Below are 15,340 nucleotides of genomic sequence, written 5' to 3'. Positions count from 1 at the left end.
TCATGATAATGATATTAAAGCACATTGCTGTAACTCCTTAAATGCAAAAACAAACACACCTCTGAGCATATAGTTTAATAGTATCTGTTGGTGCACTGCTATATAGCAGGACACTTCCTATACGTATGACACAATAGACCCTTTGCAGAACCCCATCAAGCAACACAACTGTCGCCATTTTTTTTGTATAAAGCACACGAATGGGCCCCAGTTCTCGTCGAACGCTAATACAGCATTCGAGTCCAATGGGCGCTGAGCCGAGTTTACAGTGATGGCGGACATAACATTTTTGTCGAAGAAATGGCCAAAGTATGAAGGCCTGGGGTAATTAGAGTAGTACCTTCCGTAATTCGTTTCATCACAATTTGGCAAACGGCAATGTTCACGTTGGAGAGAGGCACATGACAACTGATCATCAGAGTCAGGCACGTAGCCAGGATTTTGTTTCCAGGGGGGGGGGGGGGGGGGCGCCCATGACAAAATGCTGTATGAGGGGGAGGGGGGAGTTTAGGTCCCACCAAAATGGAGGATTTCGGGGGGGGGGGGGGGGCGGGCACCAAGACTACCCCTCCCCCCGTGGCTACATGCCTGATCAGAGTGCTCGTGTGCACAGATTTGTTACACACCGTCGCTCCGTCTCTCTGATTGGCTCGAGGGAACTGCGGCCGATTGTATTTTCCTTTTCCAACCTACGGCTACGGTGATACGACGTATAGGTAGCCCACACTTTTGAAAAAAGTCTGATGAAGAGAGCGAAAGGAACGGTAGTCATCATTTTTAAACAAGACTGCTCTTCAAGCAAGGGATTAACACAAATATGGATTATCTTATGTAGGTAATTAAAACAAGTAAATAATTAACCGACTAATACAATTAATACAATGCACTTTTGATGAAAAAAGTATTGCTGCAATAAATCCTACGAAAGAAAAAAACTGTGCAGTTAATCTATTCGTACACCAAACCAAAACAGTTGTTCTTATAGCAAGTCGAATAGATTTGAAGCAGGTGCCTGCAACGATTTATTCATCCCCACACTCAATAAAACGTCATCCTCGTAGCTAAAAGTAAGTGTGCACTTCGCACTCACAAAAAAAAAGGAAGAAAAGCGATCGAATGTAGAATCGTCGATTAGCGCAAAAGGTAAAATATCGCAGGAGCTTCATCGCTAAAAGTTGCGGTGGTTATTCGGTGACGCAGGGCTGAAACAACTTCCCCTAGGCCCTAACGCGACGTATACCTTTAGCTTCGGTTATCGGACATTCCAACGTTCAAAAGAAGCTAGAAAAATGCGAATATTGTATGCCTGAAGTTTTATCGTAAAGTTGTTGATAATTGCAAAGCGTAAAGATCGCAGGAGCTTCTTCGCTAAAAGTTTCTGTGATTATGCAGTTACCTAGGGCTGAAACAAATTGCTCTAGACCCTTCATCCGACGCATACATTTCGCGTCGATTTTCAGACATTTCAACGTTCAAACAAAGCTAAGAGAATGCGAAAATTTTATGCTAAAAGCACTCAAAGCTCTATCGATCCTCGAACACATTCCGGAATCCGAGCATCGGTACGGCGATACGGCTGATACTGTCTCATGGGTGTTAATATCAGATGATCCAGAGCGATCTTGTGCAAAAAGGATATAAAGTCTTATTCCTTCATATTTTCACATCATACCCGCGTAAGCGAGCACGAAGAAGCGCGAAGTTGTTGGAAAGCAGCTGCACATCATGGCTACCGCGCACCGAAGCAACTCGCATCCACCAGCTCTGGGCGCTGCCACCTTAGCTGTGACGTCACGGCTCTTGGGAGGTCACGTGACGAGTGGTTACATTTGCGTACAACATGGCGGCAACCGGGGGGTGCCACTTCCGAAGTTCCGGTTTATCACTCTAAGCCCCTCTACTCGTTGGTTATCACGTTGGCGCACCGCTCGCCCGAAAAGTGAGGGATAAGATAGCTTCCATAATGCAGGGGCTTTAGGATGGGCTGCTTTTGCCGGCCGCCCTCTCTTTCAATAGAAAACATGCGTGACTCTCTCGCTCGGTGCGCGCTCAGGAACAATAGCGCAGCGTGTCCCGATTTTTCTAAAGCCCCTTTATACCGAAAAGTAGCGACATCCTTTGAAGAATACCGCCTGCTATCTTGGGCCAAACTAGGCGGTGCTACCATTAACGCGCGGGTGTAAAAAAACAAAACATAAAGACAAAAGGCGTGCGAGTCGGAGGAAGGAAGAAAAGGTATGCCTATGCTATGCTGTCGGAGTGCAGTACATGCTATGAACTCATGTCGCCAAGAAAATAACGCCGACTGTGCAACCTCGCAGCTTTCGTCACCTTTCTTTGAGCAAATCCTTCGAGGCTGGTAGACCGTGACAGTGTGCTTTTAGCCTGGGTGCATGTATTTTCGTTCGCGTGTCTTTCAGGGCCTTTGACTGCACTCTGAGTCAAGTATAGGAAGGCCGTCTGCAATTTTAAGCCGAACCAGGCGGCGCTGCAGTCGACCCGCGTGTGTAAAAAAGCAAAACATAAAGATAAAAGGTGCGGGCGTCAGAGCAGGGGGGAGAAGATGTCGCCACCTTTGTTATTCAGGAGCATTAGATTTTCTGTCCTTGGTCACTTACGCTAAACTGTTTTCTCGTTGCACCTTGACGCTTATTCTTAGATGATGACCAGACCACACGCGACTATAATGCTGATCCACGCTGCTGTGTCGTACCTGTGGCGAGGATCATTCAGTATCCAGCAGATCTCCAGCTCCCTTGTTCCTTGATCTCCAGCGCCAGCAGGTCTCCAGCGCTCATGACGACTTGCCCCATAACCAATCCAAGCTAAAAAAAAAACAAACCGCGTACATAAACTTGTTCTCAAACCAGCCAAGCGCTGTTTCTCAAAGCAGGTACACCTTAGAGGAATTACGCTTAAGATTATTATTCTGTGGTAGGCAATGCTACACCCTCCTTCCGGGGCGCGATCTCCAATGTGTTCTGGGCATTTCGAAATTTTTTGGGGCCTATATTTTACCCTTCCAGCGTCAGGTTAGACGTAAATAAATCACGCGGAAGATCTCAGTCACTAGAAGCTGGGCAATGGCCAACATCAATAATTACTCAAGGACATTGAAAATAGATGCACAATTCCCGTGCCACGGCATAATGATAAGACAGCAAATATTATTATTTTTAGGTTTTCCTTGTTCAGTGTATACGCAATGAAAATGAACTTTTTAATTACAGCTGCCCTGGTTCAAGGCTCCGGAACACGTGATGTTCGTGGATTTCTTCCCGAAGACACCGAACGGGAAGATTCAGAAGCTCAAAATGCGAGAGGAGACGGTGCGACTCCTCAACCTGTAAAGGATACTGCGCAATATATTAAACAAACACATTGCAACAATAATGCCTTCTTAGCAAACGACATTAACACGACTGTCGCGTGATATTAACTCAGGTGAAAGCGGTGTCTTATGGCAAGAAATACACCATCGACCGAAAGCACTGCTTTAGGAAACATTTGACAATTGCAAGCCGATTTCTGAAAGATCCTGGGGTGAGTAACATATAAATAAGACAATGAAAACTTAACTTTAATTTTAATTTAGTCTCTTCAGTAAATTTTATAACAACCGGGCACTATTCACGGAATTGGTGTCACCTGTGGGACGCCGGACTTAGGCACGTGTTAGCAACTCTGGTATATTTTATTTTTGTTATGGCTACCTTGCCAATTTTTTGTCCCCATAATCTTTTTGGTTTTTCATTTGTTTTTGAAGAAATCAGTCACATATATTGATGACGATTTAACCCAAGACTTTGGCAGCTGCAAAATATTTTTTAGCGTTGAAGAGAAGGCTGCAGGTACAAGCAGCGTCTGCCCCTGTTACATAAAGTTGAGGCTTGCTGCTTCTTTGTGCATATGCGGAGGGCAAGTTCGTCTGCTTCCTGCGCAGGGGGTAGCGGTGACGTTAGAACGCCGAGCCCCGATTGGCTGATCGCGACCCCCTATGTGAGCGTCGTCTGCTCCTTTGCACCGACGTCTGCTCGCAGCGTCGTCTGCGTCTGTCTTACCTTTTCTGCGACTTTCGAAGCTGCGGGTCTTTACAAGCGAGCTCGACTTCGCCTTTCAGAGAGGGCAGACGAAATAACTCCAGCGGTACGTTGTTTTTGTTTAACAACTAGCAGACACGCATCAAGAAGAGAAGTCAAAGGACTCACTGGCGAGGTGTCCCGAGGCGCCGAGGTTTGTTTGTTAAGAACCGAGAGTGAGGGTGGTTAGTGTCCTCAAGTTCCCTCCCAAATACTTTTTCTCTCGTTTCGTGTGCGGCTAGACTCCTCACTCTTTAACGGCGTCGGCGGGTTGGTGCCGTTGGCGCAGTTAACGTCGTCTGCTTTACGTCTGCTAGTGAAAGCCATAGCTGCTTTACCTTTCCGGCGTCTGTCGGAGATCCACCGCTTTTTCACCGCCGCACACGAGGGAGGGAAAAAGTATTTGGGAGAGAACTTGCGGACATTCGCCACCCTCCTCTCGGTTCTTTGCAAACAAACCTCGGCGCCTCGGGCACCTCGCCAGTGAGTCCTTTGACTTCTCTCCTTGATGCGTGTCTGCTAGTTGTTCGACAAAAACAACTCTCTTAAAGGCGAAGTCGAGCTCGCTCGTTAAGACCTTCACTTCCGAAAGTCGCAGGAAAGGTAAGGCAGGCGCAGACGACGTTGCGAGCAGACGACGTTGCAAAGAAGCAGATGACGCTCAGATAGGGTGTCGCGATCAGCCAATCAGGGCTCGGCGTTCTGACGTCACCGCTACCCCCTGCGCAGGAGGCAGACGAACTTGCCCTCCGCATTAATTGGCATATCGGGATTGCCACCTGGGACCGCCGATCCCGTGTCTATGCTCCGCCGTTTCCACGCGTCGAAATGGATGAGACCTTTCGCTTTAGGTTATTATATTAAATTTATGATGTCGATAGAGAAGCTTCGTATCCCAACTAAGGGTTTGTGGACTGCACTGGGTGTCAGGTGGGGAACCTCTTTTTCATTGACTAGAACAATAACATAATCAGAGATGCAGTTATACCCAGTCGGCTCTATACCTCTACGGCACTACGGGTGCCACAGTAAGACACTGAATGCCTCCAATATAGATTCAAGGCACTGATAACATACGACAATGTTGGTTTCAATGTCGAGTCTCACCGGAAGTGAGGTAATGTGCAAGAAGCCTATTCTTTGAGGGGCCAAAAATCGAGCACAAGGAAGAAAGAGTGGACACACGGAGCTCTACTGGCAACTGAATAATTTTTGTAAATCACAAATATATATATGCACTTTATTATGCCTCACCCTAAATTAATCTAAATTCCTTATTTGGTGAAACGATTGACGACGCACTGATGTAGGTGCCATCCTCCTTTACGCTAACTTTTAACGCCTCAAAAAAGTTTCTTTTCTCTTTTGGACTTATTTTTGCCCGGAATTTGTGTTGTATCCAGCAAAGGATCGCACGAGCACCCATCACAGTGGACTGCCAAGTTCCTCGAAGGAAACCGTATTACAGCAAGCTGATCCCCTATGTGAGATCGGGTGGTGCACGAAAGCACACGAGGTCACACTCCCATGTCAAATGCCCCACGACTAGCAGCCCGCATTTTCGCCCTGCCTTTAAAAGGCCAGTTTCAGAAGTCCATGGCGCGTCTCCCCAGATCAGATGAGCCGGGTCCTCATCGTGACGAAGTAGCATTCTGCTTTTAATTAAGGCACAGTAATTGTGTATTTGAGCGTGTGTAATGTAATTATACCATGATTCGTAGATTCCTAACATATTAGGTTAAGACATGGAACAATGCTGGCTGAAGCGCGCATAGAAACTCTGCACGTGGACAATCAATATGCATCCGTATTATCGCCAACATGTCGTTGGTATTTTAGACTACCGATGTGTCGCATCTGCATCTTTGTGTGTATGTTTTATTTGTGTGGGCATGCTCTCCTATTTACAATTTAGTTATGCAAGTTGGTGATAAATTTAAATAAGAAAAAAAAAACGAGCAATATGTTTTGTGTTTTCCGTCCTTCATGCTTTATTCTTCCTTGAATTTATCTCTCCTCGTCGCTTGTGAAGCATAAACTAAGTATCTTCAATGGTGCTCTGAGCACAACAAAAGCGCCGATGTGGCCGACGGTTTTCTTAAAATTTTAATTACCAATTGTTTTTTTTTGGGGGGGGAGGTATTAACTTTAACGGACCGAAGACACGTGGGACCGCCTTCACTTCCATGTGAGTGACAAGGAGAGGACCTTTTGACAATCGGAGACAGGTGTTCTTCCTACGAAATGCACGTTTTGTCACGATCCGAATAGTTGGGACCGTGTCCGACCTCTGGGCCAGAACTTTCCGACGAGCCCGGTGTGTGATTCACAGTGATCGGCACGAAAGGCTTTTTACATCGCTATTTTAAGTGTTTTGTATTCTAAATGACCGTGAGGGGTGTTCCGATTGGTTATTTTTGTGTACCAAATTATTTCTACTTCCTTTGTTTTCTTAAAATACGGCTGCCTTATTGGTGGGAGTTGTGTGATATAGTAAAGTTCTTCCAGTATGTGCAAAGCGGAATACCACATAAACGTTGAGAAGTCCTTACTCGCCAAGATTTGTTTTGATGGATGTGAGTGGAGTGGTCAGGTATGTCACGGCGCTATGTGAGTGTATTTGCCAGTAATTGTCTTTACTCGATAAGCTATTTTATATGCGTGATTTATTTTATCTTCTTCATTGATTCAAGTGTCAAGTTCTGTTCAACTGTCGTGTTTATTTCTTCTAAAAAGTTATTTATGAGTGTTAATTTACTAGTTAATTTGACACTGGTGGGCTGAAGTGGGAGGCCATCAGTTGGATTTATAACTTTGCGAAACAATATGGAGGCAATATGGGCACATTTTAACTACGTATTTCTATACCGCAGGTGCGGTAGTTCTCAGTAGCCAAAAACTACTTGACAGTGCTTCCTAATTTGTGTTGGCATAAAACTAATAAATCTTTTGACAACAAGTATTTTTGAATCCAGTCGTAGCCAAGTGAATCCTCCTACACAGTCATTAAGAGTCCAGGGACACGTGTTCATTTTTTAGAATATATCCGGTTGTAGGAAACGTGAGGAAACTGATCTTTACACTTTTCGTAGCTCTTTTAGACTAACCCCAGTCATTATAGTTCAACAGCACTTTTGACAAAACGACAGGTTCCCAATGGTGTCTACGAAAACAGTATAGGAATTCCTGGCCTACCTTGCAATTTTGATCAGATCGCAGACGAGAAGTGTGCAGAAAGCGCCACCGCCATCGCATGACTTAAGTAAGTTGAGAATGACTAAAGAGTAACAAGGACCATGCAGCAACCTTGTGTTTAAATTTATCTTAGATGTTGCTTAGTGAAACTAAATAAAACTAGTACATGAAAGCATCATGCCACAAAATGAGTACAAGATGTCATCTGTGAACCTGTGAAAATAGGGGGGCATTATGTCCTACCCCCTGTGCAAAACTTTTTGCTGTTTTCTCTTGATTATTTCGCAGTGGGTAAATAATTCAATTAAATTCAGATCGTAAATTGGATGCACGGGCTAAATCACTTAGAAACACACAATATGTATTAAAAATTGTAGTTTATATACCGAAAATCAATCAACTCTAACAATGGTCCTGAGAATAATTTTCTATACACATTCCTACCATTGGCGTATGCATGTAATGAACGTTAGCAGTGCCAGTGAGGTGAGAATACCGTACAGCTTGTTCTGGAAGCGTACAGAAGAGTGGGCAGCAGAACGGCTCTGAAACCCTATGTCAGTTGTTCTCAGGCATGGATGTGTCGGGGACCCCTGGGGGACCTGCCTAAGCAATGGAGGACCCCATGCCAGCAGCGGAAAGGAAAGACGGGGGTAAAGAATGAGACAACTAATCGGAGTGTGAAAAGGGCATACTTTGCTGTTATAAAAGAGGTTAGAAGCATCAAGTAAAATTATGAGTGGACGGATAGATGCATGGTAATAACTGTACCATTTAAAACTGGCGGTAGCTTGCACCCCCTAGCAGTACAACAAAACGTATTTTATTTTCCAAAAAAAGAGGGGGGTCGTTGTTGTTTTTGAGGGTTGAGGCGAGCGCTTGGGGGACCCTAGAATTGAATTTGCGGAACCCCAGTTGTGGGCCCCTGCTCTATATCTTGACTTGTATGACCATTTGTTTTGCTAGTGAGACGAGAAAGAAAGCCGGCTCAGAGTTTTTTCATGTACTTCTGTCATTTCCTTATTCAAATTTTAATGACGTGACCATTTAGTAAAAGCCAGAAAGTCCCTTCCTGGTTTCTTTAATAAATACCAACTACTATAGCTTTTAGAAATATTCGTCTCAGTGCGCTATTTTTACCACTCACTTTGCACGCACTACTATGTCACATTGCACTGAGTTTCGGCCATTTGTGTCGACATGTAAGCTCAAAAAACGTTTTGTAGCTGCCTCCTTTGCATGCACCTGCTCTTGCTCCCACTGCACTGAAGCCATTACCAAAGGGCCACCACGCTCTGGTACAAGTATTAGCTGAGTAGCTAACATTAATTTAAGTAGGATTGTAAACACAAGTTAAACTACTGTTTAAAAACAGTACAAACACAAATGTTGTATTATTTGTTAAAAATGTTATGCGTCGTTGAATGCACACGTTGGAATATGATACTACACTAGTCAAAGATATATTCACAAGTTTTGGGCAAACTTGTCTGCACAAGCATGCTTGTGAATTAGTTTAAACTTCCTGTATATACATTTAATTTTTGTTTTAGTAGCATATACACAGACCACACGAAAATTAGTGAGAATATATCGCGAATAGTTTCTGAACGAGCAACTGAATTCCTTTTTTTTAAACTAACGCCATGTTTTTTTTACATGATGTAATGGATATGTTTGCCTCCTTCAATGTGCTGCAAGTGTGAGACTGCTTAGACATGAGTTGCTTGTTTGATAGTATCTATTCATATCCGGGTTTGATAGTATCTATTCATATCGCAGTAAGGTTCATCTATTCTAATTACTCATGGAGGGCTAGCGTTACCGCTATGCTTGCGAACGCAAAGTTGGACACCCTAAAAGATCGAAGAAAAAAAATGAAAGCCGTTTACAACTCCCTGTAACGCCGAATTAGAGCGCAGCTCTTGAGGAGGAGGAGGGAAGGGTACTGGGGGGTGGGTCAAGTGACCTCGGGGGGCGGGGGGGTCACGTGACCTTGGGGGTCACGTGACCTTGTGGGTCACGTGACCTTGTGGGAGTCACGTGACCTTGGGGCGTCACGTGACGTCGGGGGTCACGTGACCTGGGGCCACGTGACGATACCGATGACGTCATCAGTAGCGTCACTGATGACGCCATCAGTGATGATGATGACGATGCGGATGCCGGTGACGTCATCAGTGACGTCACTAATGACGTCATCAGTGATGATGACGATGACAATGCGGATGCCGGTGACGTCATCAGTGACGTCACTGACGACGTCATCAGTGCCTATGACGTCAACGGGGGGTCACGTGACCTCGGGGGGTATCCCCAGGTCACGTGACCCCAGGGGGGTCACGACCTGGGTAACCATCGTGACCCTCGTGAGGGTAACCCTAGTGACCCTTGTGAGGGCAACTCTCGTGACCCTCGTGAGGGTAACTCTCGTGACCCTCGTAAGGGTAACTCTCATAACCCTCGTGACCCTCGTGAGGGTAACTAACCCTCGTAACCCTCGTGAGGGTTACGAGGGTGAGTAACCCTCGTGAGGGTCACTCTCATAACCCTCGTGACCCTCGTGAGGGTAACCCTCGTGAAGGTTACCCTCACGAGGGCTACTAACCCTCGTAACCCTCAAAAGGGTTACCTTCACGAGGGTTACCCTCACGAGGGTTACTAACCCTCGTAACCCTCGTGAGGGTTACAAGGGTAAGTAACCCTCGTGAGGGTAACCCTCGTGAAGGTAACCCTTTTGAGGGTAACTAACCCTCGTAACCCTCGTGAGGGTTACGAGGGTAAGTAACCCTCGTGGCCCTCGTGATCCTCGTGAGGGTAACCCTCATGAGATTAACCCTCGTAACCCTCGTAACCCTCACGAGGGTTACGAGGGTTGCGGTTACGCCGACGCCGACGGCGACGGCGACGCCGACGCCGACGGCGACGCCGCTCAAGCCGGGAACGGGTCCCTAAGAGCTGCGCTCTAAAAGTGAAAGCTGCTTACAACTCCCTGTAACGCCGAATTAGAGCGCAGCTCTTGAGGAGGAGGAGGGAAGGGCACTGGCGGGGGGGTTAAACTAACCAAATGGGGGGTCACGTGACCTTGGGGGTCACGTGACCCCCAATGCCGATGATGTCATCACTGAGGTCACTGATGACGTCATCATTGACGATGACGATGCGGGTACCGATGACGTCATTAGTGACGTCACTGATGACTTCACCAGCGATGATGACGATGACGATGCGAATGTCGGTGACGTCATTAGTGACGTCGCTGATGACGTCATCAGTGATGATGACGATGGCGATGCGGATGTCGGTAACGCCATCAGTGATGATGACGATGACGATGCGGATGCCGGTGACGTCATCAGTGATGATGACGATGACGATGCGGATGCCGGTGACGTCATCAGTGACGATGACGATGACGATGTGGATGCCGGTGACGACATCAGTGACGTCACTGATGACGTCATCAGTGATGATGACGATGACGATGCGGATGTCGGTAACGTCATCAGTGATGATGACGATGACGATGCGGATGCCGGTGACGTCATCAGTGATGATGACGATGACGATGTGGATGCTGGTGACGTCATCAGTGATGATGACGATGACGATGTGGATGCCGGTGACGTCATCAGTGATGATGACGATGACGATGTGGATGCCGGTGACGTCATCAGTGACGATGACGTCATTGGGGGTCACGCGACATCGGCGGGGGTCACGTGACCTCAGGGGAGTCACGTGACTTCGGGGGGTCACGTGACCTCGGGGGGTCACGTGCCCCCCCCCCCCCGAGGTCACGTGACCCCGGTGGGGGGCTCGCGCGGTGCATTATGGGACATTTCCCATGATGCACCGGGGTCACGTGACCTCGGGGGGGGCTCGCGCGGTGCATTATGGGACATTTCCCATGATGCACCGGGGTCACGTGACCTCGGGGGGTCACGTGCCCCCCCCCGAGGTCACGTGACCCCGGTGGGGTGCTCGCGCGGTGCATTATGGGACATTTCCCATGATGCACCGCGCGGTTACGCCGACGCCGACGCCGACGCCGACGGCGACGCCGACGGCGACGCCGCTCAAGCCGGAAACGGGCCCCTAAGAGCTGCGCTCTAAAATTGCTAGCCTAAAGTTTTTGTACGCACTGTACCAACAACAAATAAATATAGAACAAGAAAAATACCTCAAGGCCCCCTTTGTGCACTCAAAGCGAACCAACCATAACAAGACGATCAGGCCGTATTCAGCCAAAAACAACACGTATAAATATTCCTTTTTCCCCCGCGTTATTGATGATTGAAATAAGTTACCAGAAGAAATCGTAAATAGTACATCAGCGCAGTCTTTTGCCGAGACTCTCACTTCTATGCTCTAGCATAACATTCCGCCTATACGTTTTTCTTTTTGTGTCTTTTTTTTATCGAATGTCTTATACCGCTGTAGTGCTTCTTGTTTGTACTAATGTCCACTTCTGTATGGGTCTTCAATGACCTACAGTATTGATAAATAATAATAATAAATAATATCATCTGTTAATCTCTTTTCGGCAGCACTGAAGCATGAGCACGCTGAGGCCGATCGCTTGACTGTAACCGTCGTCGCCAAGAACTGGATCCACTTATCGCTGACCGTGATGGAGGACGTGCAAACCGGCGACCACGCCAGACAATGTAGGGGAGTGTGGACTAAAAGAATGAAGTACCTACATACAGTTAACAATGCAGTATTTTCTTAAATTCACGTCTTTGTGAACTCTCGAATAACTGTCAGTTGCTATGACTCATTGCTGTTCTGACTACAATAGAGCAGCATTGCTGATGCCGAAACTTAATTACCTCACTCTGACAACGACAAAACACCCAGAGGCCACGAACGAGTGTACTGGCGCTTGCTAGAATTAAACAAATTGACTTTGTCTAAAGCTTTATTGCCTCAGATTAGCCACAGTAAAACGGACTGTACCTGGCTAGTACAGAACGGCTTCATTGCCGACTAGGTTAAACAGCCGAACTCCGGCAACGGCTAAACCAAACGCATTGGCCGAACAATACCATTCAATGGATGCCCAGCAACCGGATGTTGATCAGCCAGAGCAAGGCTGGTCATCGGACACTACATGGCCATCCATAGGTCGATTGCAGGTCGACTGAACGGCCGCTCTCGCACAAAAACCGTTTTAGAGCAGTGCCGCATAAAAACAGACGACTACCGGGCGATGTTCAAAGATGGGCCGGTCGTCTATGTGCTTCCTGGTCCGTTGCTACTTCGAACACCCTCGTCTTATGCACGGTTGCTTATTCTGAAGCCAATATTAAAATCAATTCCGGTTGGGAACTGTCGCGATATGCCAGTATACTTGTTTGTTCAAGTTGTAGCCTGGATGTCTGTAAAAAAAAAAGAAAGTCACTTACAACTCCCTGCAACACCGAATTAGAGCGCAGCTCTTGAAGAGGAGGAGGGAAGGGTACTGAAAGGAGGTTAAACCCCCTCCTCCCTCCTCCACACCTCCTCATCCTGCCTGCTGCACCTCCCTCCGAGCGGCGTCGCCGTTGCCTCACGAGGGTCAAGTGACGTCACGGGGGCCACTTGACGTCTGTGGCGTCACGTGACCCCTGTGAAGTCACGTGAAGGTGACGATGACGTCATCACGATGACGTCATCATCATCGTCACTACCAGTGACGTCACTGATAAAGTCATCGTTCTCATCATCACTGATGACGTCATCAGTGACGTCATAAGTGACGCCACTGATTACGTCATCATCCCTGATGACGTCATCCCCGTCGTCATCGTCGTCGCCAATGATGACGTCACCAGTGATGTCACCAGTGACGTCAGCGTCCTTTTAATGCACCGCGCTGTTACGCCAACGGCAACGCCGCTCAAGCCGGAAACGCGCGCCTAAGAGCTGCGCTCTATAAATTAAGCATACACGTCTTTGTGCTTTAGCGGACCTGAAATAGCGGACTTGTTCAAAATTCGGTTTCAAGGCTCCTATATTTATTTGATAGGATATAAAGATTGATTCAATTGTGGGTTGTCACAGAAAAATTAGAGACGATAAGTTTCTAGTTTCGATTCCAATAGATATAAAATAATATTTTTTTACTTTCGCATAATATTGGGGACAACAAATCGACGTTCTGCCCTACAATCAGACACTCCGTTAGTCGCTAAGATGAAAACATTGACCATAGTCGGAATACTGGCTGCACCCTAGGACGTTTCGCGTGCCGGAGAAAGATTTTTTTGTAGCTCCAAAAGTACTTGTATATTTTTTTATGATACCGATATGTTATTATTCATCAATGGGTGTAGCTCGTGCCGGTGCACGTCCCAGTCGCTTGCGAAGAGTGCTATATGTTTGTCTTTTATAGCGGAGCTGTTAAGGGCTAGTTCTCTAAACCACTAAACTGCATCATGAACCAACTAGGCCAACAACAAGTTTTAATTGTTAAGGGCTAGTTTCCCCCGCAAAGAAATAGAGACACCGAACTCTGGACACCTACCGCCATCTATGAGCGACGGCGGCAAGCCACGTATCTGGTTGCCGCCGTCGCTCATAGATGGCGGCAGCCTTTCCACTCTGGCTTGCCGACTTTTGGCCGGCCATTACTTTCCATTGTACAGCTTCGCTGGTCTTCCTTCTTTACCATAGTGGAAAGGCTGAAGTTCTTAGCAGCGATCTATACTTATACGATTAAATGGCAGCGGGGAGGTAGTAAGATCCAAAGCAAAGTCATTAAAATGTATTGGATATACGTGCATGCGCGTGCGTGCACGGAGCCAACCCTCCCCGCCCCAAAAAATTAAGCGCCCCAAGTTTTAGAGCGCAGGTATATTAGGCGACTGTTTCAGGGTTGAGTGGCGTCGCCGCCGCCGTCGGCGTAACCGCACGTTGCATTATGGGACGTTTCCCGTAATGACGTCGCACGTGACGACACCTGTGACATGTGAAATTCAGCGGAAACTTTTTCCTGCGTAACTATAAGGGGAACTCTACGTCACGTGACCTCAATACCAATTCAGTTTCTCCACTAAAATTAGCAGGATCATATTCGCCAAATTTCCCGCTAAAATTAGCGGGATCATATTCGCCAAATTTCCAGCTAAATTTAGCGGGGAAATATTGGCAAATTTTCTGCTAAATGTAGCGGAGAATTAACGAAAAAGTTTCCTCCAAATTAGAAGGCAGCAGGAGAGGAGGAGGGGTGGGAACTTGAGGCATACCCTCCCCCCCGTATCCTCCCCTCCTCCTCCTCATGGGCTGCGTTATAACTGGGAGTTACTGAGAACCGTAAGCGTCTTTCATGTTTTTGGTATCTAATAAAACAAACCTTGCAGAATTGTACACGGTTTAATTAAGTTGTATACCGCGCCCTTCCCTCGCTCAAATATAGCGTAGATATCCGAATTAGGTAAGCAGTAGTTAGATGTAAAGTAATTTAAATATCAAAGGTAAAAGATAGTCTGCTTACACAAGTAAGCCGCTTATTCATTCAAATTAGTGAATATATTAATAATTACCGTATATCAAAAAACCAAATTTATTTTAACAAAGAACACAATTTTGTTCCAGTAGTTGAAAATATTGTGTGTTTCAACACAAACACACATTGTCTAAGGAACAAGAATGACGAAGGCATCTTCACCGATTACGAATTTGTCAGGAAAAATTAATCATAAAAATTTACGAGACCCAGAGTCGATATATTAGAACGTTCCAGTTTTAATTGGTATGCGTGGTGCAACAAGATACAAGAGGAGATAAAATTGCATGCGATAATATGGTACGCACAAAGTACTTCAAACGTTCCTCATTTCAAAAAGAAAAAAAAATACGCACCCAGCAGGTGTTTTAGGTCAAATAATTTGTGTAAAAACGATAAATATAAAGTCGGACCCTTCCAAAATAGTTCTACTTGAAAACAAACTGCCGAGGAAACCGTCCTTCCGTTAAGAAGACGTTCACAATATTCTATACAGAAACAAAATCTACACAACCTGTAGTGCGGTTTGGAATAATAATAATTCACACCTGAATAAACAGCGATGCAGACGCTC

General features: G+C 46.3%; 1 protein-coding gene across 1 annotated transcript in view; it reads left to right on the top strand.

The window, feature by feature from the left end:
- Positions 1–3,350, top strand: part of LOC115332280 (putative acyl-CoA synthetase YngI) — a 257,512-nt gene extending 254,162 nt beyond the window's left edge. The window contains exon 16 of the mRNA XM_040220250.2: positions 3,231–3,350. Within this exon, the coding sequence (XP_040076184.2) occupies positions 3,231–3,350 (120 nt within the window). The remainder of the gene's footprint in view (positions 1–3,230) is intronic.
- Positions 3,351–15,340: the final 11,990 nt, after the last annotated feature.

This window comes from Ixodes scapularis, unplaced genomic scaffold, assembly GCF_016920785.2.
Source record: "Ixodes scapularis isolate PalLabHiFi unplaced genomic scaffold, ASM1692078v2 ptg001212l_1___fragment_1__unscaffolded, whole genome shotgun sequence".
NCBI lineage: Eukaryota > Metazoa > Arthropoda > Arachnida > Ixodida > Ixodidae > Ixodes > Ixodes scapularis.
This window is presented reverse-complemented; position numbering and strand designations above follow the sequence as displayed.